The sequence below is a fragment of the Triticum aestivum genome, chromosome 4A, assembly GCF_018294505.1.
Source record: "Triticum aestivum cultivar Chinese Spring chromosome 4A, IWGSC CS RefSeq v2.1, whole genome shotgun sequence".
NCBI classification, from domain to species: Eukaryota; Viridiplantae; Streptophyta; class Magnoliopsida; order Poales; family Poaceae; genus Triticum; species Triticum aestivum.
Genome location: NC_057803.1, coordinates 676781876 through 676809446, shown reverse-complemented (window position 1 = coordinate 676809446; position 27571 = coordinate 676781876). Strand labels below are relative to the sequence as shown.

The following is a 27571-nucleotide window of genomic DNA, read 5'->3' as shown; positions in this document are numbered from 1 at the left end:
AGGCATCGCGACCGTGTCAAGTAGACCGAAACGATTCTGCATCTACTACTATTACTCCACACATCGACCGCTATCCAACATGCATCTAGAGTATTAAGTTTATAAGAATGGAGTAACACATTAAGCAAGATGACATGATGTAGAGGGATAAACTCATGCAATATGATATAAAACCCATCTTTTTATCCTCGATGGCAACAATACAATACATGCCTTGCTGCCCCTACTGTTACTGGGAAAGGACACCACAAGATTAAACCCAAAGCTAAGCACTTCTCCTATTGCAAGAAAGATCAATCTAGTAGGCCAAACTAAACCGATAATTCAAAGAGACTTGCGAAGATATCAAATCATGCATATAAGAATTCAGAGAAGAACCAACTAATATTCATAGATAATCTTGTTCATAAATCCACAATTCATCGAATCTCGGCAAACACACCGCAAAAGAGTATTACATCGAATAGATCTCCACGAACATCGAGGAGAATTTTGTATTGAGAATCAAAGAGAGAGAAGAAGCCATCTAGCTAATAACTATGGACCCGAAGGTCTGTGCTAAACTACTCACGCTTCATCGGAGAGGCTATGGTGTTGATGTAGAAGCCCTCCATGATCGATCCCCCCTCCGGCAGATCACCGGAAAAGGTCCAAAGATGGGATCTCACGGGTACAGAAGGTTGCGGTGGTGGAAAAGTGGTTTCGTGTCTCCCTCTGATGTTTCTAGGGTATAAGAGTATATATAGGCGAAAGAAGTACGTCGATGGAGCTACTAGGGGCCCACAAGGGTGGGGGGCATGCCTACCCCCCTGGGCGCACCCACTGCTTCGTGGACGCCTCGTGCCGTTTCTGACTTCAACTCCAAGTCTTCTGGTTTGCGTTCAGTCCAAGAAAGATCATCGCGAAGTTTCATTCCGTTTGGACTCCGTTTGGTATTCCTTTTCTGCAAAAATCTAAAATAGGCAAAAACAGAAACTAGCATTGGGCCTCTAGTTAATAGGTGAGTCCGAAAAGTAATATAAAAGAGCATATTAAAGCCCATTAAACATCCAAAACAGATAATATAATAGCATGGAACAATCAAAAATTATAGATACGTTGGAGACGTATCAAGCATCCCAAGCTTAATTCCTGCTCGTCCTTGAGTAGGTAAATGATAAAAGAAGAATTTTTGATGTGGAATGCTACCTAGCATATTTATCAATGTAATTTTATTTATTGTGGCATGAATGTTCATATCCGAAAGATTTAAGACAAAAGTTTAATATTGACATAAAAATAATAATACTTCAAGCATACTAACAAAGCAATCATGTCTTCTCAAAATAACATGGCCAAAGAAAGCTATCCCTACAAAATTATATAGTCTGGTTATGATCTATCTTCATCACACAAAGTATTTAATCATGCACAACCCCGATGACAAGCCAAGCAATTGTTTCATACTTCTGATGTTCTCAAACTTTTTCAATCTTCACCCAATACATGAGCGTGAGCCATGGACATAGCACTATAGGTGGAATAGAATGGTGGTTGTGGAGAGGAAAAAAAAGGAGAAGATAGTCTCACATCAACTAGATGTATCAATGGGCTATGGAGATGCCCATCAATAGATATCAATGTGAGTGAGTAGAGATTGTCATGCAACAGATGCACTAGAGCTATAAATGTATGAAATCTCAAAAAGAAAACTAAGTGGGTGTGCATCCAACTTGCTTGCTAACGAAGACCTAGGGCATTTTTTAGGAAGCCCATCATTGGAATATACAAGCCAAGTTCTATAATGAAAAATCCCCACTAGTATATACAAGCCAAGATCATGGTGCTACTTTGAAGCACAAGTGTGGTAAAAGGATAGTAGCATTGCCCCTTCTCTCTTTTTCTCTCATTTTTTATTTTTTTATTTGGGCCTTTTCTCTCTTTTTATGGCCTTTTTTTATCCGGAGTCTCATCCCGACTTGTGGGGGAATCATAGTCTCCATCATCCTTTCCTCACTGGGACAATGCTCTAATAATGAAGATCATCACAATTTTATTTACATACAACTCAAGAATTACAACTCGATACTTAGAACAAAATATGACTCTATGTGAATGCCTCCGGCGGTGTACCGGGATGTGCAATGATTCAAGAGTGACATGTACGAAAAATTATGAACGGTGGCTTTGCCACAAATACGATGTCAACTACATGATCATGCAAGGAAATATGACAATGATGGAGCATGTCATAATAAACGGAGCGGTGGAAAGTTGCATGGCAATATATCTCGGAATGGCTATGGAAATGCCATAATAGGTAGGTATGGTGGCTGTTTTGAGAAAGGTATATGGTGGGTGTATGGTACCGGTGGAAGTTGCGCGGTACAAGAGAGGCAATGGTGGAAGGGTGAGAGTGCGTTTAATCCATGGACTTAACATTAGTCATAAAGAACTCACATACTTATTGCAAAGATCTATTAGTTATCGAAACAAAGTACTACACGCATGCTCCTAGGGGAATAGATTGGTAGGAAATGACCATCGCTCATCCCCGACCGCCACTCATAAGGAAGACAATCAATAAATAAATCATGCTCCAACTTCATCACATAACCGTTCACCATACGTGCATGCTACGGGAATCACAGACTTTAACACGAGTATCTCTCAAATTCACAACTACTCTACTAGCATGACTCTAATATCACCATCTTCATATCTCAAAACAATCATAAAGAATCAAACTTCTCATAGTATTCAATGCACTTTATATGAAAGTTTTTATTATACCCATCTTGGATGCCCATCATATTAGGACTAATTTTATAACCAAAGCAAATTACCATGTTGTTCTAAAAGACTCTCAAAATAATATAAGTGAATCATGAGAGATCAATAACTTCTATAAAATAAAACCACCACCGTGCTCTAAAAAGATATAAGTGAAGCACTAGAGCAATATTGTCTAGCTCAAAAGATATAATTGAAGCACATAGAGTATTCTAATAAATTCCGATTCATGCGTGTCCCTCCCAAAAGGTGTGTACAGCAAGGATGATTGTGGTAAACTAAAAGTCAAAGACTCAAATCATACAAGACGCTCCAAGCAAAACACATATCATATGGTGAATAAAAATATAGCCTCAAGTAAAGTTACCGATAGATGAAGACGAAAGAGGGGATGCCTTCCAGGGCATCCCCAAGCTTAGGCTTTTTGTTGTCCTTGAATTTTACCTCGGGGTGCCTTGGGAAAACCCAAGCTTAGGTTCTTGCCACTCCTTATTCCAAAATCCATCAAATCTTTACCCCAAAACTTGAAAACTTCACAACACAAACCTTCAACAGAAAATCTCATGAGCTTCGTTAGTATAAGAAAATAAACCACCACTTTAAGTTACTGTAATTAACTCATTCTTTAATTTTTTTTAGTGTTAAACCTACTTTATTACAACTTCCCTATGGTTCATACCCCCCCCCCTCGATACTACTCATAGATTCATCAAAATAAGCAAACAACACACGAAAAACAGAATCTGTCAAAAAGAACAGTCTGTAGCAATCTGTAACTTTAGAATACTTATGTAACTCTAAAAATTCTGAAATAAATTGGTGGACTTGAAGAATTTGTCTATTAATAATATGCAAAAATAATCAACCTAAAAGCACTCTCCAGTAAAAAAAATGACAGCTATTCTCATGAGCGCAAAAGTTTCTATTTTTTACAGCAAGATCGCAAAGACTTCACCCAAATCTTCCCAAAGGTTCTACTTGGCACAAACACTAATTAAAACATAAAACCACATTTAACAAGAATCTAGATGAATTATTTATTACTAAATAGGAGCAAAAAGCAAAGAACAAAAATAAAATTGGGTTGCCTCCCAACAAGCGCTATCGTTTAATGCCCCTAGCTAGGCATTGATAATTCAATGATGCTCACATGAAAGACAAGAATTGAAGCGCAAGGAGAGCATCATAAAACACATGATAAGCACATCTAATTCTAACATGCTTCCTATGCATAGGCATTTTATAAGCAAACAAATTATCAACGCAAGCAAAACCTAGCATATGCAAGGAAGAAGAAAGAGACGATAGCATTCTCAACAGAACTAGAGGTAATTTAGCAACATGAAAATTTCTACAACCATATTTTCATCTCTCATAATAATTACATGTGGGATCATAAGAAAATTCAACAAAATAGCTATCACAAAAACTATTCTCAACACGATCCACATGCACGCGAAGTTAACACTCTTCCAAAATAGTGGGATTAACATTAACTAAAGTCATGACCTCGCAAAACCCACTTTTATCAAAAAATTCATAAGATTGAACATTCTCCAAATATGTGGGATCTAAAGTTGACACTCTTCCAAACCCACTTTCAATAATATTGCAAACACTATTATCAATCTCAATTTCATCAGGGGGCTTAAATAAATTTTCAAGATTATAACAAGAATCACCCCAATCATGATCATTTGCAACAAATAGTAGACATAGCAAAACTAGCATCCCCAAGCTTAGGGTTTTGCATATTATTAGCAAAATTTACATCAATAGGATTTATAGTAAAATCATTGCAAGCATGCTTTTTAGTCAAAGATCTATCGTGAATCACTTCATAAAGCACTTCATCACAATTTTCAGATTCACGAATTTCAAGCAAAACCTCATAAAGATAATCTAGTGCACTCAACTCACTAGCAATAAGTTCATCATAATTGGATCTCTTAAAAATATTAGCAAGTGGATGAGGATTCATAAACTTTTAGCAAGCGAAGATGCAAGCAAAAGGAAGACACATGGTAACACAAGCGAACAAAAGATCGGACGGAAGAAGGTGAAGAAAAGGAAAAGGTTTTTGAAAATCATTTTAGAAGTGGGGGAGAGGAGAACGAGAGGCGAATGGCAAATAATATAATGCGAGGGAGAAGAGTTTATGATGGGTACTTGGTATGGCTTGACTTAACGTAGATCTCCTCGGCAACGGCGCCAGAAATCCTTCTTGCTACCTCTTGAGCATGCGTTGGTTTTCCCTTGAAGAGGAAAGGGTGATGCAGCAAAGTAGCATAAGTATTTCCCTCAGTTTTGAGAACCAAGGAATCAATCTAGTAGGAGATAACGCACAAGTCACCTAGTACCTACACAAATATCAAGAACCTTGCAACCAACACGATAAAGGGGTTGTCAATCCCTTCACGATCACTAGCAAAAGTGAGATCTGATAAAGATAGTAAAGTAAATATTTTTGGTATTTTTGTTGTATAGATTGGAAAGTAAAGATTACAAAATGGTAAACGAGATGCGATGTAAATAAAAGAGATGTAATATAATAGGAAAGAGACCCGGGGGCCATAGGTTTCACTAGTGGCTTCTCTCAAGATAGCATGTATTACGGTGGGTGAACAAATTACTGCCGAGCAATTGATAGAAAAGCGCATAATTATGAAGATATCTAAGGCAATGATCATGAACATAGGCATCAGGTTTGTGTCAAGTAGACCAAAATGATTCTGCATCTACTACTATTACTCCACACATCGACCGCTATCCAGCATGCATCTAGAGTATTAAGTTCATAAGAACGAAGTAACACATTAAGCAAGATGATATGATGTAGAGGGATAAACTCAAGCAATATGATATAACCCCCATCTTTTCATGCTCGATGGCAACAATACAATACGTGCCTTGCTGCCCCTACTGGCACTGGGAAAGGACACCGCAAGATTGAACCCAAAGCTAAGCACTTCTCCTATTGCAAGAAAGATCAATCTAGTAGGCCAAACTAAACCGATAATTCAAAGAGACTTGCAAAGATATCAAATCATGCATATAAGAATTCAGAGAAGAACCAAATAATATTCATAAATAAACTTGTTCATAAATACACAATTCATCGGATCTCGGCAAACACACCGCAAAAGAGTATTACATCAAATAGATCTCCAAGAACATCGAGGAGAACTTTGTATTGAGAATCAAAGAGAGAGAAGAAGCCATCTAGCTAATAACTATGGACCGGAAGGTCTATGGTAAACTACTCACGCTTCATCGGAGAGGCTAGGGTGTTGATATAGAAGCCCTCCGTGATCGGTTCCCCCTCCGACAGATCGCCGGAAAGGGCCCCAAGATGGGATCTCACAGGTACAGAAGGTTGCGGCGGTGGAAAAGTGGTTTCGTGGCTCCCCTGATGTTTCTAGGGTATAAGAGTATATATAGGCGAAAGAAGTACGTCGGTGGATCTACGAGGGGCCCACGAGGGTGGGGGCGCACCTACCCCCCGGGCACGCCCTCCTGCCTCGTGGCCTCCTCGTGGCGTTCCAAACTTCAACTCCAAGTCTTCTGGATTGCTTTCGGTCCAAGAAAGATCATCGTCAAGGTTTCATTCCATTTGGACTCCGTTTGGTATTCCTTTTCTGCAAAACTCTAAAATAGGCAAAAAAACGGAAACTGGCACTGGGCCTCCGGTTAATAGATTAGTCCCAAAAATAATATAAAAGAGCATAGTAAAGCCCATTAAACATCCAAAAAAGATAATATAAATAGCATGGAACAATCAAAAATTATAGATACGTTGGAGATGTATCAAATGCTTCTGCTTACAGTCTACGAGGGTACGTAGACACACTCTCCCCTCGTTTTTATGCATATCCTAGATAGATCTTGCATGAGCATTGGAATTTTTTTGAAATTGCATGCTACGTTCCCCATCAATAACTTCCAGGACAGGATTACCGTACCACTCTGGTGCGGATCGTGCTCTGGTTGACCTACGAAGTTCAGTAGTAACTTGATCGGAAGTTTCATGATCATCATCATTAGCTTCCACTCTAGTTGGTGTAGGCATCACGGGAACAGATTTATCTGATGTACTACTTTCCAATCCGATAGAAGGTACAATTACCTCATCAAGTTCTACTTTCCTCCCACTCACTTCTTTTGAGAGAAACTCCTTCTCTAGAAAGGATCCATTCTTAGCAACAAAGATCTTGCCTTCGGATCTGTGATAAAAGGTGTACCCGATTGTTTTCTTAGGGTATCCTATGAAGACACACTTCTCTGATTTGGGTTTGAGCTTATCAGGTTGAAGCCTTTTGACATAGGTGTTGCAACCCTAAACTTTAAGAAACGATAGCTTAGGTTTCTTGCCAAACCACAATTCATACATCATCGTCTCAACAGATTTAGACAGCGCCCTATTTAACGTGAATGCTGCTGTCTCTAATGCATAGCCCCAAAACGATAGTGGTAAATCGGTAAGAGACATCATAGAACGCACCATATCTAATAAAGTACGGTTACGACGTTCGGACACACCATTACGCCGTGGTGTTCCGGGTGGCGTGAGTTGTGAAACAATTCCACATTATTTTAAATGAAGGTCAAACTCATAACTCAAATATTCGCCTCCATGATTAGATCATAGAAACTTTATTTTCTTGTTATGATGTTTCTCCACTTCACTATGAAATTATTTGAACTTTTCAAATGTTTCAGACTTGTGTTTCATCAAGTAGATATACCCATACCTACTCAAATCATCTGTGAAGGTCATAAAATAACAATACCCGCCACTTGTCTCAACACTTATCAGACCGCATACATCGATATGTATTATTTCCAATAAGTAATTAGCTCGCTCCATTGTTCCGGAGAATGGAGTTTTAGTCATCTTTCCCATGAGGCATGGTTCACAAGTATCAAATGATTCATAATCAAGTGATTCCAAAAGTCCATAAGCATGGAGTTTCTTCATGCGCTTTACACCAATATGACCTAAACGATAGTGCCACAAATATGTTGCACTATCATTATCAACTTTGCATCTTTTGGCATCAATATTATGAATATGTGTATAACTAAAATCGAGATTTAACAAGAATAGACCACTCTTCAAGGGTGCATGGTCATAAAAGATATTATTCATATAAATAGAACAACCATTATTCTATGACTTAAGTGAACAACCCTCTCGCAATAAACAAGATCCAAATATAATGTTCATGCTCAACGCGGGCACCAAATAACAATTATTAAGGTCTAAAACTAATCCTGAAGGTAGATGTAGAGGTAGTGTGCCGACGACGATCACATCGACCTTGGAACCATTCCAGACGCGCATCCTCACCTCGTCCTTAGCCAATCTTTGTTTATTCCGCAACTCATATTTCAAGTTACAAATATGAGCAACAAAACCAGTATCAAATACCCAGGCGCTACTACGAGCATTAGTAAGGAACACATCAATTACATGTATATCAAATATACCTTTGTTCACTTTGCCGTCCTTCTTATCCGCCAAATACTTGGGGTAGCTCCGCTTCCAGTGACCACTTCCTTTGCAGCAAAAGCACTCAGTTTCAGGCTTGGGTCTAGCTTTGGGCTTCTTCCCGGGAGTGGCAACTTGCTTTCTTTCCCTTGCCCCTTTTCTTGAAACTAGTGGTCTTGTTAACCATCAACACTTGATGCTTCTTCTTGATTTCTACCTCCGCAGCCTTAAGCATTACGAAGAGCTCGGGAATTGTTTTGTTCATCCCTTGCATATTATAGTTCATCACAAAGCCTTTGTAGCTTGGTGGCAGTGATTGAAGAACTCTGTCAATAACACAATCAACTGGAAAGATCAACTCCCAGCCGAGTCAAGTGATTATAATACCCATACATATTGAGTATGTGTTCACTGACATAACTGTTCTCATCCATCTTGCAGCTATAGAACTTGTTGGAGACTTCATATCTCTCAACCCGAGCATTTGCTTGAAATATTTGCTTCAACTCTTGGAACATCTCATATGCTCCATGACGTTCAAAATATCTTCGAAGTCCCGGTTCTAAGCTATAAAGCATGGCACACTGAACTATTGAGTAGTCATCAGATCGAGCTTGCCAGACATTCATAACATCTACATCAGCTCCTGCGGTAGGCCTGTCACCTAGCGGTGCATCAAGGACATAATTCTTCTATGCAGCAATGAGGATAATCCTCAAGTTACGAACATAGTCTGTGTAGTTGCTACCATCATCTTTCAACTTAGCTTTCTCTAGGAACACATTAAAATTCAGGGGAACGGTAGCACAGGCCATTGATCTATAACATAGATATGCAAGTATTATCAGGACCAAGTTCATGATAAATTAAGTTCAATTAATCAAATTACTAATGAACTCTCACTTAAATAAACATCCCTCAAGTTATCTAAGGCCTTGTTCGGATAAACCTCTCCTGGAGGGGATTGGAGAGGTTTGGAGGGGATTGGATGAGATTTTGACTTGTATGGGATTTAATCCACCTCAATCCACTTCAAACCCCTTCAATTTTGTTGCAACCGAACAAGGCCTAAGTGATACGTGATCCAAATCAACTAACCCATGTCCGATCATCACGTGAGATTTGGTAGTCTTCAATGGTGAGCATCTCTATGTTGATCATATCTACTATATGACTCACGTTTGACCTTTTGGTCTCCAGTGTTCTGAGACCATGTCTATACATGCTAGGCTCGTCAAGTTTAACCCAAGTATTCTGCATGTACAAAATTGTCTTACACCCATTGTATGTGAACATAGAGTCTATCACACTCAACCATCACGAGGTGCTTCGAAACGACGAACTTTAGCAACGGTGCATGCTCGGGGAGAACACTTTTATCTTGAAATTTAGTGATGGGATCATCTTATAATGCTACCGCCGTTCTAAGCAAAATAAGAGGCATAAAAGATAAACATCACATGCAATCAAAATATGTGACATGATATGGCCATCATCATCTTATGCTTTTGATCTCCATCTTCAAAGCATCATCATGATCTTCATCGTCACTGGCTCGACACCTTGATTTCCATCATTGCGTCGTGATCGTCTCGCCAACTATTGCTTCTACAACTATTGCTAACGCATAGCAATAAAGTAAAGCAATTACATGGCGTTTGCATTTCATACAATAAACAGACAACCATAAGGCTCCTACCGGTTGCCGATAAATTTACAAAACATGATCATCTCATACAACAACGTATATCACATCATGTCTTGGCCATATCACATCACAACATGCCCTGCAAAAACAAGTTACACGTCCTCTACTTTGTTGTTGCAAGTTTTACGTGACTGCTACGGGCTTCTATCAAGAACCATTCTTACCTACGGCAAAAACCACAATGGTGATTTATCAAGTTTGTTGTTTTAACCTTCTTCAAGGACCAGCCACAGTCAAATTCGATTCAACCAAAGTAGGAGAAATATACACCCGCCAACCACCTTTATGCAAAATAAGTTGCATGTCTGTTGGTGGAACCGATCACATGTACATGGACATGTAAGGTTGGTCCGAGCCGCTTCATCTTACAATACCACCGAATCAAAATAAGACATTGGTGGTAAGTAGTATGACCATCACCGCCCACAATACTTTGTGTTCTATTCATGCATATTGTCTATGCATAGACCTGACTCTGATAGCACTGTTGGGAAACGTTGCATGGAAAGCAAAAATATTTCTATGCACACGCAAGATCTATCCATGGAGATGCATAAAAATGAGGGGGGAGAGTGTGTCTATATACCCCCGCAGATCGTAAGCAGAAGCCTTTGACAACGCGATTGATGTAGTCGAACTTTCCTCGTGATCCAACCGTTCGAGCACCGAACGTACGACACCTCCACGTTTAACACACGTTCAGTTTGGTGACGTCCGTGCCTTCTTGATCGAGCAAGACGGCGAGGTAGTGGATGAGTTCTGATAGCACGACGACATGGTGACGGTGACAATGAAGTTATCTCTGCAGGGCTTCACCTAAGCACTACGAAAATATGTCCGGGGGTGTAAACGATGGAGGAGGGCGCCGCACACGGCTAAGCAATTGTCTGGGGTGTGCTAGGTGCCCCTCCCACATATATATAGGTGGGAGGGAGAGGGGAGAGTCCAAGGGGCGCCCCAAGTAGGTTCGAATCCTACTTGGGCTTGCCCTAGGCCGCCCCCTTTCATTCTTTTAGCGCCAAGGGGAAGGAAGGGGGGTGGCGCCCCCCCTTCCTTTCTCCCACAAGGGGGAAAAGGCGGGAGGAGGTGGCGCCCCCCTTTCCTTCTTTTAGGGCCGACGGCCAGGGAGAGGGCGCGCCAGCCCCTCTATGGGCTAATGTGTGCCTCCCCTTGGCCCATTAGGCCCATAGACCTCCCGGGGCCTCTAGGAACCCCTTCCAGTGATCCCATGACTATCCGGTTTTCTCCGAAACACTTCTGGTGTCCGAATACCATCGTCCTATATATCAATCTTTACCTCTCGACCATTTTGAGACTCGTCATGTTTGTGATCTCATCCGGGACTCTGAACAACATTCGGTCACCAAATTATATAACTTATATAACACTATATCGTCAATGAACGTTAAGCGTGCGGATCCTATGGATTCGAGAACTATGTAGACATGATCGAGACACCTCTCCGGTCAATAACCAATAGCGGAACCTAGATGCCCATATTGGCTCCTACATATTCTACGAATATCTTTATCGGTCGAATCGTTATGACAACATACGCAATTCCCTTTGTCCATCGGTATGTTACTTGCCCGAGATTCGATCGTCGGTATCTTCATACCTAGTTCAATCTCGTTACCGACAAGTCTCTTTACTCGTTCCGTAACACATCATCTCATAACTAACTCATTGGTCATTTGCTTGCAAGGCTTCTTATGACGTGTATTACCGAGAGGGCCCAGAGATACCTCTTCGATACTCGGAGTGACAAATACTAATCTCGATCTATGCCAACTCAACAAACACCTTCGGAGATACATGTAGAGCATCTTTATGATCATCTAGTTACGTTGTGACATTTAATAACACACAATGTATTCCTCCGATATTTAGGAGTTGCATAATCTCATAGTCGAAGGAATATGTCTTTGACATGAAGAAAGCATAGCAATAAACTAAACGATATCCCGTTATCAAGTGACAACACATGTGTATGGTTAGGAAACCTTAACCATCTTTGGTCAACGAGCTAGTCTAGTAGAGGCTTACTAGGGACATGGTATTTGTTTATGTATTCACACATCTATTTTAATTTTCGATCAATACAATTCTAGCATGAATAATAAATCTTTATCATGAATAAGGAAATATAAAATAATAACTTTATTTATTGCCTTTTGGGCATATTTCCTTCAGAAGTTTCAACTTCTCATAAGTGGGAATAGCTCCAAATATGTAAACAATGACATCTATTTTCGTTTATGTGTGTGCTGAAAATGGCAATCGACACCAGAAACGCTCGATTAAAGTCCATTGATCGGGGTGAAGTGAACAAAATACCCTTGCACTCCACTCGCCAGCGCTCTTCTATAAGTTGCAGTTCCTAATTAGATTTAAAATAACATCCCATGAAGATTTAATCACCCGCGTAAAGCTATTTTTGCTTCTAATTTTTATTCCCCATGGGCTGAGAATTAGAACCCACACGTTTAAGTAGTGTGGAGAAAACACTGACAAGTGAGGTCCAGAGGTATCTTAGTCACTTCACCCCGGTCAATGCTCTTTAACCGAACAGTAGTGTTACCGAGTGGCATTTTTAGCACAATCTTAACGAAAGAATATCATTTAAGTAGTTGAATCTTCAATGATAAAATTGAATAGTCTGACACAACCAGACAACTGATGACAAAACCGATAAAACCCCGGTTTATTTTTACACGCGGAAGCATATGCCCACGAGCCCTTCTGAATATCCCGAAAAAGAAAATCAACTCTTCAATCCACACAGACAAGCCCGTCCTCTCCCCGCACCCTTCTTCCCTCTTCCTCCCGCGGACCTCCCGACCCAAAGATCTCTTCCGATCCGCCGCCGCCTCCCCTACAGCCGCCGCCGCGCCGTGCCTTAGCGCCAGCCACCGCCGACCCTTCAGCCCGCTCCCCACCCCTCACCCCACCCCCCTCGTACTCGCGCCCATCGCCGCCCCCGGTTGCCCTCATCGTCGCATCGCGTTCCCGCCCTCTCCGCCCCTGCCGCAGTCTTTGGGTCCTGAGGTATGTGCCTGTCCTCATTCATCGATTGGTCGAACCCCACTTGACCCTCGCAATTTCTGGGTGCGCCGGTGCACGACCGGCGTAGCCTCCAGATCCACCACCCATGGCTAGTTAGACGGGCCAGTTCTAATGAGGTTGGTATATCTGAATGATTCGATGCACCTGTGAGAATGACGCAATTAGAAGTCGTGGCACTATCCTGTTGAGCATGTGTTTTTGTTAAGTTTTATCTGCATGATGCTGAGGTAGCAGAGTTGTAGTCAATTTAAGCGGGTGCTTGGTGCGTTTGACATAACTGCTTATCCCACTGGAGTATACTCCACGGGAGGCTCAGACATTATCTTTGGGCCAAAAATGAGATACTCCCTCCGGTCCGAATTAAACGACTCAGCCTCTATACAATATCCATTTTATATTGTATCAGAGAGAGTAATTCTGTTTAGAGTGGTTTGGTTAGTTCTGCATCTCTGGCTATCTTGTGAGTTCATTTGGCCATTCACAGCATGTGTAGTGTTAAGAGGCCATGTGTGCTTTTTCTATGCTAAAACTACATAAATGCTAGACTATACCATCATTTTTTCTTCTTCTTTTACCCATGTAAAAATATTGAAAAATGCAGTCACATCCAACTTCCTTGAAATGTATTTTACAAGTGTTCAACTGTGCTGAAATTGCTCATTTATGCGTCAACTGCTCCAGGAACACACCATGGAGATCAGGCCAATGGTAGCCCTGCGTGCTGCCCTAGTAGGCGGTGTAGCTGCATTCGCAAAGATCGCCGGGGCGATGAAAGCTGCAGGCGGCGTGAAGGTTGGTGCGGCAGCTGCAGCCATGACAGCCGCAGCGACGGCTGCCGTATCAGGAAAAGACGCGGGTAATGATAACCAAAAGCCGGGGGCAACAAAATGATACGTGCCACGGATTTGCTGGAGAAGCAGCGTTCTAAAATGCTTCTCCATAGCGTGTAGACCAGCATTCGGCAGTTTATCAGTGCCGAAGAGCTGTGGAAGCTAATCGTGGCCTTCGGGAGGAGGCCGCATTCGCAATAAATAAGTTTTGCCAGAGCAATTCCCATGATAATACATGTGTTTTTGTAACTCGGGGTATAATGTCCCGATTTTTTCTTCCTGTTGATTGTTTTGCTCCCATGATACATTATCAGTGCTGAACTGCCCTGAAACTGTAGTGTCAGGCACCAAATTCCAGGACCGTGCCAGTGCTAATTCCTCAGTAAACGGTTCTAGTAAGCACATGCATCTCTCAGCATTTGGTCGCGGCCAAATTTTTTTTTTTACTGCATCTGTTTGGCCATGTGCTGTGTCTAAACACTTGCAATGATAAATTCCTGAGCAGCTGGTTCTAAGCAAAAGCTCCCTTTCAGCATTGCTTGCAATCTGTATGTGTCATCTGTTTTTCTGCTTGGTGATGGTGGTGCCTATCCAGGGCTCACACAATGGTGTGAGACAAGGCCAGTGTGTTATGTAGCTGTCACACAAGCCAAATACTACAATATCACGTTTTTTGTTGCTGTTGAGAAAAACTTCAAAAAACAGCACGTGCTGTGATTATTTAAGGGCTACTGCAGTAACAAGTAGTGATTTCTTTTGAGCATAGCAGCAAGTTGGTAATCACTTCTTCGCAAAAAAAGAGAGTTGGTAATCACTTAAAAGACAAGGAGGGGAGGATGCTGTTTGGAGCTAGATTGGACTTGAAGCCCATTTCCAGCCGAAAATAATAAGAACTGAGCTAGAATTGGAGACGAATTGTAATTCCAGCTTTTATTGGACCCTGATAACGCAGTTTTCAATGGCAATTTTGGTGACGCTGATGACGCAGTTTCTAATGGCAATTTTAATGACGCGACGATGTCAATTTTAGTTGGCAAGCATGACAACTCCGTGCTCAATGTATTTTGTGCCAGAAAATTGCCGTGTGTGTCAACTAAATTTGCCATCCTTGTGTCACTAAAACGCCCCATCGATAACGTTTGGTTCCAAACGTTCGGTATTTATCATTTTGTTTATTTGAGAATCAATTGGAATTCCAGCTGAACTGAAACACTCTCGCAAGGAAGCTGAACTCAAGCCCATTTCCACCTGAGCTGGAATTGGAATTGAAGCCCATAACCGTCTCTCCTCTCGCGAAGTCGCAAGGAGGTCGCGGCGACTCCCGCCGTTGTACAGCTCCCAAAAATGGCGCATCCTCCCCTCCCCTACTCAACCTCACCCACCCACTCGCCGAGGTAGCTCCGGCAACGGCCTTTTGTCCCCCCGCCGGCGAACCCATAGAAACCTCGTGCTCCCGCGAAGCTGTGATGCGCCACCACGCTCCGCCCGCGCGGCCTCCTCTCCCTTCCGTTAGCCCAGGGGCGGCGCCGCCGCCCCGGCCGGCGTGGAACACCAACCGCAACCTGGTGGTGACCCACCCGCTGCTCGCCCTCCTCGAGTCCTGCGCCTCCTTCCCGCGCTTCCTCCAGCTGCACGCGCTGCTCACCGTCTCCGGCCTCGCCGCGGGCCGCTTCCCGGCGTCCCGCCTGCTCGCCTTCTGCGCCCTCTCCACGCCGCCCCGCGTCGGCCACGCCGCCGCCATCCTCGCGCGCGCCCCCGCCCCCGGCCCCAACGCCTACATGCTCGCCACCATGATGCGCGCCTTCCTCCGCGCCCGCCTCCCGCGCCGCGCCCTCGCGCTCTTCCGCCGGGTCGTCCGCGACGCCCTCCCTGCCGACGCGCGCACGCTCGTCTTCGCGCTCAAGGCCGCCGCCGAGCACGGGCCCTCGTCCGCATGCGGGGAGGGCGTCCCCTGCGTCGCACTCAAGTGGGGGTTCGTTGGCCGGAGCGTGCTCGTCGGGAACGCGCTGGTGCACTTCTACGCGGACCACGGGTCGCTGGCGCGTGCGCGGAGGGTGTTCGATGAAATGTCCGAGAGGGACGTCGTTTCCTGGACGACCATGGTGGACGGGTACGCGCGGAGGGGGATGGCTGACGATGCGTGGCGCGTGTTTTGCAGGATGGTGGTGGCGGGGGGGCAGCACCCGAATGAGGTGACGCTGGTTGCGGCGCTGTCGGCGATCGGGCAGATGGGACTGCTAGCGCTGGGAAGGAGGGTGCATCGGTATGTTGCAGATGGTGGTGTTGGTGGAAGCGTTAGCTTGGCGAATGCGCTGATCGACATGTTTGGGAAATTCGGGTGCGTGCCCTCTGCCAGGGAGGTTTTCGACGGCATGGCAGTCAAGGATGTGTACTCCTGGACGACCATGGTTAACGTTTATGCAAAGTGCGGCTACTTGGAGAGTGCAGCCCAACTGTTTGAGGATATGCCTAGGAGGAACGCAGTTTCTTGGAGTTGCATGATCGCTGCTTACTCACAGGCAAATCAGCCTGAGGAAGCAGTGAGGTTGTTTAAAAAGATGATTGAAGAAAATGTTGAGCCGATTAATGCTACCCTTGTAAGCGTGCTTCCGGCCTGTGCTCAGTTGGGTTGCCTGGATCTTGGTAGGTGGATATATGATAACTACATTGTCAGTGGTAAGGCTGTACTTACCGTGAATTTAGGTAATGCATTCATTGATATGTATGCAAAATGTGGAGATTTGGATGCAGCATCAAGATTATTTGCTGAGATGGGAGAGAGAAATGTAGTGAGTTGGAATTCGATTGTCATGGCCCATGCTGTGCACGGTCAGTCTGAACAAGTCCTTCATCTCTTTGAGCAGTTGAAAGGAACAGGTATTGTGCCTGATGAGATCACATTCCTTGGGCTACTTTCTGCCTGCAGTCATAGTGGATTAGTTTCAGAAGGGAAGCGGTATTTTAAAGAAATGAAAATGGGCTATCAGATTGAACCTAAAGCAGAACACTATGCATGCATGATTGATCTTTTGGGGAAAAGTGGACTTCTTGAAGAGGCACTCGAAGTTGCAAAGGGTATGCCAATGGAAGCTGGTGAGGCCGGTTGGGGTGCTCTTTTGAATGCATGCAGAGTGCATGGCAATGTAGAGATTGGTGAATTTGCTGCAGATAAGCTAGTAAAACTCGATCCAGTGGACAGTGGAATCTATGTACTCATGTGCCAAATATATGCAAGTAAAAGTAAATGGGATCAGGTGAAGATGCTGAGGATGTTGATGAGAGATAAAGGGGTAAAGAAGAACCCTGGATGTAGTTCTATTGAGGTGGATGGAAAATTTCATGAGTTTTTGGCAGCAGATGTTTCACATGTTCATTCAGAAGTTATTTATGCAGCATTAAAGAACATTTATTACCATTTAAAATTGGAAGGTTATGTTCCTCTGACTTGACATGAGTGTAAACGAAAACTTAGCAGCAGACAGCATTTCATATATTTAAAGCTCATCTTTGTGCAATCATGCTGTACATAGTTTCTTCAACGACCTGCTGTGATACATTCAGTCATTCGACGGCCCAAGAACGAGATGAATTCCTGCTGTCTTAAAAAAGAAATTCATGGACAGAAAATAAGGGCCATTCTGATTTGTTATGCAGTATATAGGTTTGGTCAGATTTTGTCATGTGGAGAAACTGTTATACTGTTGAGTAACTCGATTGACCCCTGACTATTTCTGACTACCAAACTGTAAGTTCTTACAGCTACTTTTTAGCTCTGTTTTTTATCAAGTAGATTCTGTAATAAAGTAACTAGTTGTTATGCAAACATGTGCAGATAGCCAGCTGTAGAGCTTTTACACGGTGAAACATGTTCCTTCCATTCCAGTATCCAAAATGCGTTTTGGAAAGGCTATCTCAATGTTATTAAGGTAAACAGTATTATTGACCTTCTGTTACTATATTCGTTATCAAGGATTGAATCATGAATGTAGTGAAATCTAACCACTGAGCATACTCCAGCAATGGTTGGAGTATAAATGAATAAATGAAATGCTATGCTAGTATTGTGGAAGTGGAAGCATGCATGCAAAAGCTAGTGGAATCATTCAATTTCTTATATATTACTCTGGGACATGGGTGTAAACTACAAAAAATAAGAAATACATTTACTTTTACTCTGTATGGCCTAAGATACGCTAATATGAACAGCTACCTTCTATTAGTCTCTCATCTAGTGTACTCCTACAGGAATACTAGGTGAAATGACCTTAACTAATAGACGGATCCGATCAAAACAGGTAAGCAGAATCAGAGTTTCCAGAGTTTAGCTCAGTCCATCTTGAGAACAGGTCGATTCAGATTTGACTCAAGCTGGGATCGCAGGTTCCGCACGAAGTCGCGTTTATAGTTGCCACCCTCTAGCACAACTTTCTTGAGCCTTCCCAGATATGCTAGCCCAGAAAACAACCAAATGCTGGGAGCCTCTTCAAACTGATCATCATTCTCTTTTGAGACAAGATCCTCCTGATCGTGATCAGGCTGATCGTAATACTGCAGCAGCTCAAGCTTAGGGGTCGCTCCCTTTTGGAACTCCACAGATTTGAGCTTACCTGGGGAACTCAGTTCCAGCACCATTAGGCTTGGGAACGATTCACCCCAACGAAAATGGAGATGGACCTCTTCTCCCTCAAACGAATCTTTCCGCAGACGCAGGATGGCTAGGTTTGGTAGGCTCCCAAGGACTTGTATGGTGGCATCATGGTCTGATATCCTGGAGCTCCGCAGCTTCAGCTTGGCCAGATTTGTTAGCAGCCCACCATTGATCCATGCCGGCAGTCTGACCAGGTTGCCGTACAGCTTGAGGCTCTCAAGCTTTTCCGGAGGAGTAGACAGGGCATCCAAGCAGCCAAATAAACCGGGCTTCCCTTCAGACTGCACCAGCAATGTTTCTAGGGAGCTGAGATTAGAAAGGGCTGAACATAGCTCTCCACCATTGCTATCATTGATTCCGGTCACTCCCAGCTTGCGTAGCCCGGTGAGCCTCGCTACCTCTCGGAGAGCAGCCTTCCTCCTTGAGATGTTAACGATACCCAGTGTGTGAAGGGCTTTGAGCTTGTGGATCCCTCTAGGCACTGCGACACCACGCCGGCTCCGGCGTGTCACCTGCATAGGCAGATAGGTACAGCAGCATGCGGTGCAGACATCACGTCTGTTGGTGTCCCCATCTATGCCCATGCACTCTTTCAGAAGGTGAGGTGCACAGCATGCCACGCAAAATCCTACCGAGGAGGATGTCAACATGCATAGCTTGTTCCTCATTATGTCCGGCACCTCTTCTGGATACTCTGGACAATCATCGTTGTTCCCAACTCCCCTGGCACGAAGGTGCTGTAGCTTCCTGAGCTTGATGATGGTCTTAGGCAGCTTGATTATGTATGTACCCGTGACATCTAGTGTCTGGAGTTGCCTCAGGTTGCCCAAAGAACTTGGCAGATGATAAATTCCATGACATTCTCTCAGTGAAAGGTATCTCAAGTGGAAAAGCTTCCCAATGTGCTTGAGGTGATGATCAACTAGACCTGATGTACCTTCCAAGTCCAACACTCGCAGCAATCTCATCTTGTCTGAAATGAAGAATGGCCTCCACTTCCCAAAAATTGTTATTGATCGGACACGAGACAGGTCCACCATGCCCTCGAATTCACTCCGGTCTCCCTTCCAGTTGCTGCTGACACAGAGGTGACGTGTTGTGCCTTGGTTGTTTAAGCCGCAACCCTCCTCCAACCTGAAAACAAGATTTTCCTCCGCTGACTTTGAGATGCTGATGTCACGGATAATATCATGGAGTTGGCAAGAGTCAATCTCTTTTCTGCTGTGACTTGATAGTTGGGATGGCAGGATCATGCTCCTGCTTATAAGGTCCATGAAGTAGCTCTCCGCTACTTCATGCGCAGACTTGCCGCGTACCTCTCTTGAGTAACCCTCTGCTATCCACCGCCGGACCAAACGTCTTAGACTAATCTTGTAGTCTTCAGGAAAGATTGCCAGATACAAGAAACAAGCCTTGAGATGATAGGGTAAACCATTGTAGCTTTTGAGAAGGACTGTTCTTATGGTGTCAAGCTCTGGAATCATCTCCAACTCAGAACTAAGATTCTCATTCAATTTTCTCCACTCCATGGTAGTCTTTGGTTGATTTGCCAAGAAGCCACCAATGGCAACTATTGCAAGAGGAAGTCCGTTGCACTTCTTCAGGATTTGTTCCGCTTGCTCAACCAGCTCAGGATAGTGCCGATGCAGATCTTCATTCTCCTTAAATACCTGAATTTTAACAACCAAGTATTTAGCATTCTGCAAAATAGATTATATATGAAATAACCATCCTAGCTAGCTTTTCTTTGGTAGTAATTATATGTGGTCAATAGTTTATCTTATACAGCGTACAATCATAATTTCTATATTTCAGAGTTAGAAGTAGTGAAGATGGTCGTGTGTTCTGGTAAGTATATTCCAGCCGTATCAATCAGCCTCATTTGTTCTTCATACTGTCCTACTTCTAGCCCTATATTGATTTACATAGGGCATAATTTGATCACGATGAGCTAAAATTTTACTGTATATTCTCTTATATGCATAATACACTTTCATAGTTAGAAAATCACAATCGTTAGAAAATTATTTTGAATATGGATACATTGTATTGGCTATGTGTGTTGTTGTTGCATAATCCACATGTTGTACTAATTGTTGGTCAATGATCAACCTAGCTAGGACGGCCAAACTGTGCCGCTACTATATAAATAAACATGCAGAGCATTACTATAAACTGACGACGTAATTTACTTTAAAGTTTTGGAATGTGAATGTAGGCATATTGTAAGTAAGGTTAATTAGTACTCCCTCCGTAAACTAATATAAGAGTGTTTAGAATACTAAAGTAGTGATCTAAACGCTCTTATATTAGTTTACAGAGGGAGTACCATGCAAAATGGAGTACCATGATCATTCTTTAAGTACCTTTTTTGTGAAGAGGTCAAGCGCATGCTTCTCTTTCAGACTTTCGAGCCTGCATACATTTTCTTGTTTCTTCTTTGAACAATAATTGGCAATACTCACTTCCCGTGTGGTGACTATGATCCGGCTTGCATTTTTTGTCTGAGGTAAGTCTCCACTTATCAAGTCCCATTCGGTGGTAGATGACAAGTCATCAAAGACAATCAAGCACCTCTTTTCTTTCAGAAGCCTTTCCAGCTCATACTTCAGCTCCTCAGCCGGTCGTGGCAATTTGTTTTGTGCACTACCCAATGAATGCATTGTGTCATACTCTTCAGATGCTTCTACGTCTAGTTGCATAACTAATCTCCTAAGGTGTTCCTCGCGATTGAAAGGTTTCATGACCGTGACACAAGCACGCTTTTTAAATGCACCACCGAGTTTTTGGCTTTGGTAGATATCTGTGACTAGGGCAGTTTTCCCAAGACCACCCATTCCCCACACTGAGATCACCTGAAATTCTTTGCTTGATGCATCTGAAATTAGTTCGAGGATGTGAGATTTTTCTGCCTCCCTCCCAACAACCAGAGATTTCTCCAAAGCAGCCGTCATCGACATGATGCGAGTGAGGCTCCTTCTTGGCATAGCATTCTTTCCACCAGCAGCATCTGTAGCCTGATCACCAGTTGGTATCTCACTGCTGGGCACTATAGAGCTATTACAAGTGGAGTATGTGCTTGAGCTCGACTCTGGTTTCATTGAATATGTTCCACCTTGAGGGCCCTAAACACAAGCAAAAAACCATTTTATAAGATAATAAGCACACTCATTTGGTAGTATATGTGTCGGAGCGCTATTTGATTAATTATACTGTTTTCGGCCTCGCAGTCCTCAGTGATATATTTGGGAGTCTCGGACCAGCCATGTAGTTAATCTATCCAGAGCTTGGGAGAATAACTGCCCGGTCAATCAATTAAACTAATACTTTTGCTTCGCAGTTACTTAAAATTCCAGAAACCCCAATCATCTAAAATTGCAGTCTTCAGAATATAGAATTTTTAGCAAGATGTTTATATATTTTTTCGTTTTTGTAAGTTATACGTGGAATGAGGTTGGGATGATGATGTTTGAACGTTGATCCAAAAGTTTATGAAAATGACCGAGATTTCAGACAACTTAGAATTAAAAATGATACTACTATAACGTGGAAGACAGTATGTGGCCGTTAGATCAAAATATTAAGGATGTACATGAATTCCTCTGAACATTCTGTTTTACCTTGTTGTAGAAAACATAGAGAGTCTGATCAGCGGATAATTGCTTCAGCTCCGAGACTTGGCACTTTTTACCTACGCACAAGCTTGCAACTTCAACTTGCTGTGTGGCCACAATGATCCGGTTTCCATTATCATTGACGGGAAAGTAAGTTTTGATCCAGTCCCAATCTTCTATGGTACACAGGTCGTTAAGAACAATCAGGTAACTCTTGTTATTCACATGCTCATTGAACTCGTCAACCAAATCTTCTTGCTTTATTGTCAGCATCTTTTTGAGAACATGAGCGCCTACAGTGGTTGCTCTTTCTTGACAGCTTTGACCCTCAGTTGTTGCCAGTTCTGGAAAAGAACATCCATAGAACTGCCTCATGATGTTTCGCATGAACATGATCGGATCGAAAGGATGTGTAAGCTTGATCCAGGCACGGCATTCAAACTTGTCTGCATCATCATACACCTTTCGTATCACGGACGCCTGCCCAAGAACACCACATGTTCCCCACACGGCAATGACTCTAAGGTCCTTGCCCTCCCCATTGATAAGCTGGGCAAGGTCCACTCTCGGCCTGTCCCGCTTCATGGCACGCCTCGCCTCATCGATGCCGAACATCGTCGCGCTACCTGCGAGGTTTTGCTCGGCGGTGGTGGCGACTTGCTTGGAGTCAGCAGCAGCGGCGGGCCCCCTGATGAGGCGGTACCTCAAGTTCCTCTGGCTGACATCCTCGACCTTCTCCCGCAGGTCCTTCATCTGCTTAGCCACATGGCGCCGGTCGAGCAGTGTCCTGAGGAAACGCCACCAGGATGGCTTCTCGAGGCGGACAGCCAGGTCCTGGAGGCAGTCCTCGACATCGTAGCCCAGGTCGCGGACCTGCTTCACCCAGGTCCCGACCACCTTGCCGTCATCTTGCTCGCCGTGCGCAGCCATCAGGAAGGCCTGCATCATGTCGAGCTCGTCCCTGATGAAGGCCTGGTCGCGCTGCACCCCCAGCTGCAGCGCCACCTCCGCCGCGATGGCGGACTGGGCGTAGCCGAGCGCCCCCTTCACCGCGGACTTGCCCACGCTCAGCACTGTCGCCTCCATTGATTCCAACTGTTTCTGTGTGGATCTGAGACGATAGTGCTCAGTGTAAAATCGACCAAGCAGCAGCTGCTGATGGGTGTAGCACTGTAGCCAAAGGAAGAATCAACAGTGAAGGGTTGGTGGATTTAATCAATGCCTCATCGAGCCCGTGCTAGCTTCAAGACAACAAGAAGAACACCAACGCATGAATTGATGGGGTTGTTGGTACCGGGGCTAAGCATGCCAGCTCATTTGCCCAACGACCGCGCTAAATGTTCCAAATGATTAATGGATTTTAGCCTGGCCCTGAACTGCTACGTCCTGCATATATGTAGATAATTAGGTGACAGCTGAACTGCCGTAGCTTTTGGTCTTCTGCACGGGCTTCGGTTGGCGCAGCAATTTGGATGCAACCGTACCGGGTCGTCACCAACTCAACTCGGACTGCATGGATGTGACAGAAGATGCTGACCGGCGAACGGTCTCTTGGTTCAGCAACTACAATCCTTGATGAATATACCTTGATGGAAAGGCAAGCTTCGTGCATTTTCCAATAGGAGACTTATTCTGTAGCTGACAAGAGCTCGGATTGATGTGAACGTTTTGGCCTGATCCCTCTCTTGGTTAATGATCTAACATTTTTTTATGGTGAATAAATGATTGCTTAGCTAGAAGATGCCTGGGCGGGGCAATAAGTTAGTAACAATAAATTAATCTGAATGACTAGCTAGTGCAGGAAGATGCCTGGGCAGGGCAGGCAAAGACAGATGCATGGATTTTTTTTATCAGAAGCGGGGATAAGCACAATGACTTCTTACCAATTGGAGAGACAAGGAGGATATTCAATATAGTAGTATATGTTTCTACAGCTTGTTTCTAAAATTGCTGATGGTTGCATGTGTGCCTGATCATCTTCACCCATCAGGAGTTCAAATAGGTGACAGCTGAACTGCTGAAGCTTTTGGTCTTGTGCACTGGCTTCGGTTGGCGAAGCAATTTGGATGAAACTGAACCGAGTCGTCATCAACTGAACCCGGGTTTCGTGCATTCCCAAGAGGATGCTTATTCTATAGCTGATGAGAGCTCGGATTGATGTGAACTTCTGGCCTGATCCCTCTCTTGGTTAATGATCTAACAGTTTTTTATGATGGATAAGGGTTGGTTTTGCTAGAAGATGCCTGGGCAGGGCAATAAGTTAGTACCAATAAATTAATTGGAATAACTAGCTAGTGCATGAGGATGCCTGGGCAGGCAAAGATAGATGCATGTTTTTATTATTATAAGTGGGGATAAGCACAATGATCTCTCACCAAGAGAATTGTTAGAGAAGTGGGGATAGATGCATTTTATTATTATTAGAGTAGGCCAAACCTCATTCCAAATTGTTTTTAAAATTGTTGATGGGCTGCATGTGTTCCCGATCATCTTCACCCATCAGGGTTTAACTTTTAGTGCTCACATTGCATCTCAACAGAAAGTTTATAGCCATGCTTTATAGTTTTACCGAGATTTTTTTCCGCAGAGTATTACCATCGCAGATGCATGTGGCTGGAGCAGTTCTGTGATAGAGTTCGTCGATTGGGGGCGCATGCTTTCTCCATGGAAGGTGGCCTGCCCTTCCCCGCATGGCATAGAGGAGCAGGTGGGAGAATGAATAGAGGTGCATGCATCTGCGGTCCATTTTGGATTGAAGAATTCAAAAGGATCATTCATTCAACAGCTTCTCCCTATAGCTCGGCCCCCACCTACCCCAGGAGAAGGAAAGAAAAAGACTTCAGAAGCCCCCCAGTGACTAGCTCATACTCTCACCGGCCCTCTCCGTGTTGGCCCAAAACATTCCTCCCCATCTTCCTTGCGAGGTCCAAGGCGGGGGCGTCCTGGGGAGCTGATCGCGCTCTCCCTCGAGCCAGCCGGCAGCTCCGTGGCTGATTTTCTTCCTGATTTCCTGGTCGAGGTATGGATCGTACCTAAGAATCTCCCCCTCTAGCAGCCAGCAGCTAGCTAGATAGTATTTGGTTGTTTTGTTGGATCTGCTCTAGCACTTGAAAGAGAGGTTCATCCTGCGAGCTCGTCCACAGCAGAGTTGGTAGTCAGGAATTTTGTTTCCTGTGTACCCAAGTCTTAAGATATTTGGTTGTGTTGTTGGATCTAGTCTAGCACTTGAAAGATAGGTTCATCCTGCGAGCTCGTCCGTAGCAGAGTTGGTAGTCAGGAATTTTGTTTCCTGTGTACCCAAGTCTTAAGATATTTGGTTGTGTTGTTGGATCTAGTCTGACATTTGAAAGATAGGTTCATCCTGCGAGCTCGTCCGTAGCAGAGTTGGTAGTCAGGAATTTTGTTTCCTGTGTACCCAAGTCTTAAGATATTTGGTTGTGTTGTTGGATCTAGTCTGACATTTGAAAGAAAGGTTCATCCTGCGAGCTCGTCCGTAGCAGAGTTCGCCGGGAGTTTTGTTTCCTGTGCATAAGTCTTAGGCTGGTGAAGAGGGGTGATATATACAGTATATTCGAAGTTTGTTTCGAACACTACAACTTTATAAGTGCCAGAAACAAAACTTCTCTAGTCTAGAAATGATTTCAGTCTGCTGTTATCTTCAGCTATCTTGTGAGTACAAATGGCCACTGCACATGATAAACATCTTAAGCCTGTTCTCTGCTAACTCTACATCAATGCTCTAAACAGGCACTCGAAGAATAACATGCATAACAACAGGAGATCGCTGCTGAACTAGCTCATTTTCTGAAACAACTGTCCCAGGAACGCACCATGGCTTTCAGGTCGAAGATGGTGGGGGCGGCCGCGTTCGCAAAGATGGCCGGGGCTATGAAGCTCACGGGAGGCTTGAAGGTCGGCGCGGTTGCTGCAGCCGTGGTAGCTGCAACCACGGCTGCGATTTCTGGGAAAGACACGAACAAATGCAATCGCAGGCCGAGAACAGATGATGATATATAGATATCCCAACGAATTGTTGGAAGTGGAGTAGCACTGCTTGGAGTTGTCCAATGGACCAACATAGTAGCTCTTGGCGACCGCCATCATTTTAATTGCGCTTTTCCCGCGGCTGCAGATTCAGCTACCTGTTTGCTTCTTTTTCTTTCTTCTTTCGTTAATGTTTATATGTGTTGGAACTTGGAACCTGTAACAATCAGAAATGCCACGCCCAGAACTCCTGTTGACAACGTGAGCATAATCAAGGTGGTCAGACACAAGCATGGGTGTGAAAGGCCGCACCTAATCCCTCGGCATCTAGTTTTTTTTGTTTTTTTTTTGCTGCCTTGGTATCTTCTTTTTACGGCAACGTTAAAAATCTAATGTTTAAGCACTAGATCATGATTGGCGCGCATTGCGGCGCCCGTCTATTTTTTCAATAGAATGATAGTAATTATTATAAATATATAGATATGGAAGAACTAAATTCATATTTCCAGTGAAAGAACTTCTGAACCATCATGTAGGCAAACCAAATATTTATCATTTTAGGTAACTACCATGACCTGGTAGGGATATTATTTTCCACCCCCAAACCTCGCAAATTTGCAGGTAATCCCCTTGATCTTGCCAATGATCCTGCTTTCCCTCTCTGCTCCCATTCACTTCTCTCTGTTGTTATCTAACACCTCTGATGTTATTACTGGTTGGTTGATGTCACTTATTTCTAGATGTGTCAATATGCAAGGAGTGGCTTTAGAAAGAATTAAGTGAATAGTATTGATGGCGCACGTTGCCGCAACCATCTGTTTTCCCAACAGGATGAATGGAACCTATGCAGATATATGGAGGCAGAAAGTATTAAAGTTGCTGAATGTTTACCTTCTCAAATGAGAAAAATACTTGTTGGAAACAAACTGTTTTACTATACGATACATGAAATGGATGTGTTAGGCATGTAAACATAAGTGTTGAAGACCCCGCAAAAATACATAAGTTTTGAAGGAGGCCAAGGTGGGAAATGCAGGCTAGCAAAGCTATTGACATTCTTCTTTCTGCAACGACCTCATCAGCACCAAGATATTTAATCTAACCCGGGCCTAAAACAATTCAAATACACAAGAAGTAAATATTAAGAAGAGAATGGAAGTAGTAATTTGAAGTACAAACAAATGATCATGGCCATGCATCAACCTAAGACAGTGATAGTTTTACTGATTCTAAGTTGCAATCGTAATGTACCTATCCCATATGACGTTGATGGGGTGACTCCCTGCACTTTGGTGAACGAAATAACATCATCTAATTTAACAAAGAATGGATGTCATGGCATGAGATGACATAACACTATAGTTGGAGCTAGCTTAATGAAACAAAGGAGCCAATTATTTGTGTTTCATATTCTGAAAGCTATTCATCTGATACATTTTTCGAAAAATCTACTACGTA

At 43.5% G+C, this 27571-nt stretch overlaps 3 protein-coding genes across 3 annotated transcripts; 2 read left to right on the top strand and 1 right to left on the bottom strand.

Annotated features, from left to right (window-relative positions):
- The first annotated feature begins 12650 nt into the window (after nt 1-12650).
- Nucleotides 12651-14318, top strand: LOC123084259 (uncharacterized). The gene is made up of 2 exons (XM_044505959.1): nt 12651-13019; nt 13719-14318. The coding sequence occupies exons 1-2, from the start codon at nt 12651-12653 to the stop codon at nt 13926-13928; spliced, it is 579 nt and encodes a 192-aa protein (XP_044361894.1). The 3' UTR covers nt 13929-14318.
- An 819-nt stretch (nt 14319-15137) lies between these two features.
- LOC123088063 (pentatricopeptide repeat-containing protein At2g22410, mitochondrial) lies at nt 15138-26443 on the top strand. The gene is made up of 4 exons (XM_044510211.1): nt 15138-17612; nt 17700-17793; nt 22146-25148; nt 25877-26443. Exon 1 carries the CDS (start codon nt 15334-15336, stop codon nt 17314-17316), a length of 1983 nt encoding a protein of 660 aa, XP_044366146.1. The 5' UTR covers nt 15138-15333; the 3' UTR covers nt 17317-17612; nt 17700-17793; nt 22146-25148; nt 25877-26443.
- On the bottom strand, nt 17984-23215 carry LOC123088062 (disease resistance protein Pik-2). Its single transcript, XM_044510210.1, has 3 exons — nt 22136-23215; nt 20882-21640; nt 17984-20185 (listed from the first exon to the last, which is right to left on the bottom strand). The coding sequence occupies exons 1-3, from the start codon at nt 23213-23215 to the stop codon at nt 18194-18196; spliced, it is 3831 nt and encodes a 1276-aa protein (XP_044366145.1). The 3' UTR covers nt 17984-18193.
- Nucleotides 26444-27571: the final 1128 nt, after the last annotated feature.

Bases quoted from the DNA above. Each gene is read 5' to 3' on its own strand.
- LOC123084259 (XM_044505959.1), top strand. From the start codon at position 12,651: ATGACAAAACCGATAAAACCCCGGTTTATTTTTACACGCGGAAGCATA. The intron at 13,020-13,718 runs GTATGTGCCTGT...CAACTGCTCCAG, and splicing joins CGCAGTCTTTGGGTCCTGAG to GAACACACCATGGAGATCAG.
- LOC123088063 (XM_044510211.1), top strand. From the start codon at position 15,334: ATGCGCCACCACGCTCCGCCCGCGCGGCCTCCTCTCCCTTCCGTTAGC.
- LOC123088062 (XM_044510210.1), bottom strand. From the start codon at position 23,215: ATGGAGGCGACAGTGCTGAGCGTGGGCAAGTCCGCGGTGAAGGGGGCG. The intron at 21,641-22,135 runs GTAAAACAGAAT...GCTTGTGTTTAG, and splicing joins TCTATGTTTTCTACAACAAG to GGCCCTCAAGGTGGAACATA. The intron at 20,186-20,881 runs GTACTTAAAGAA...GTTAAAATTCAG, and splicing joins TTGACCTCTTCACAAAAAAG to GTATTTAAGGAGAATGAAGA.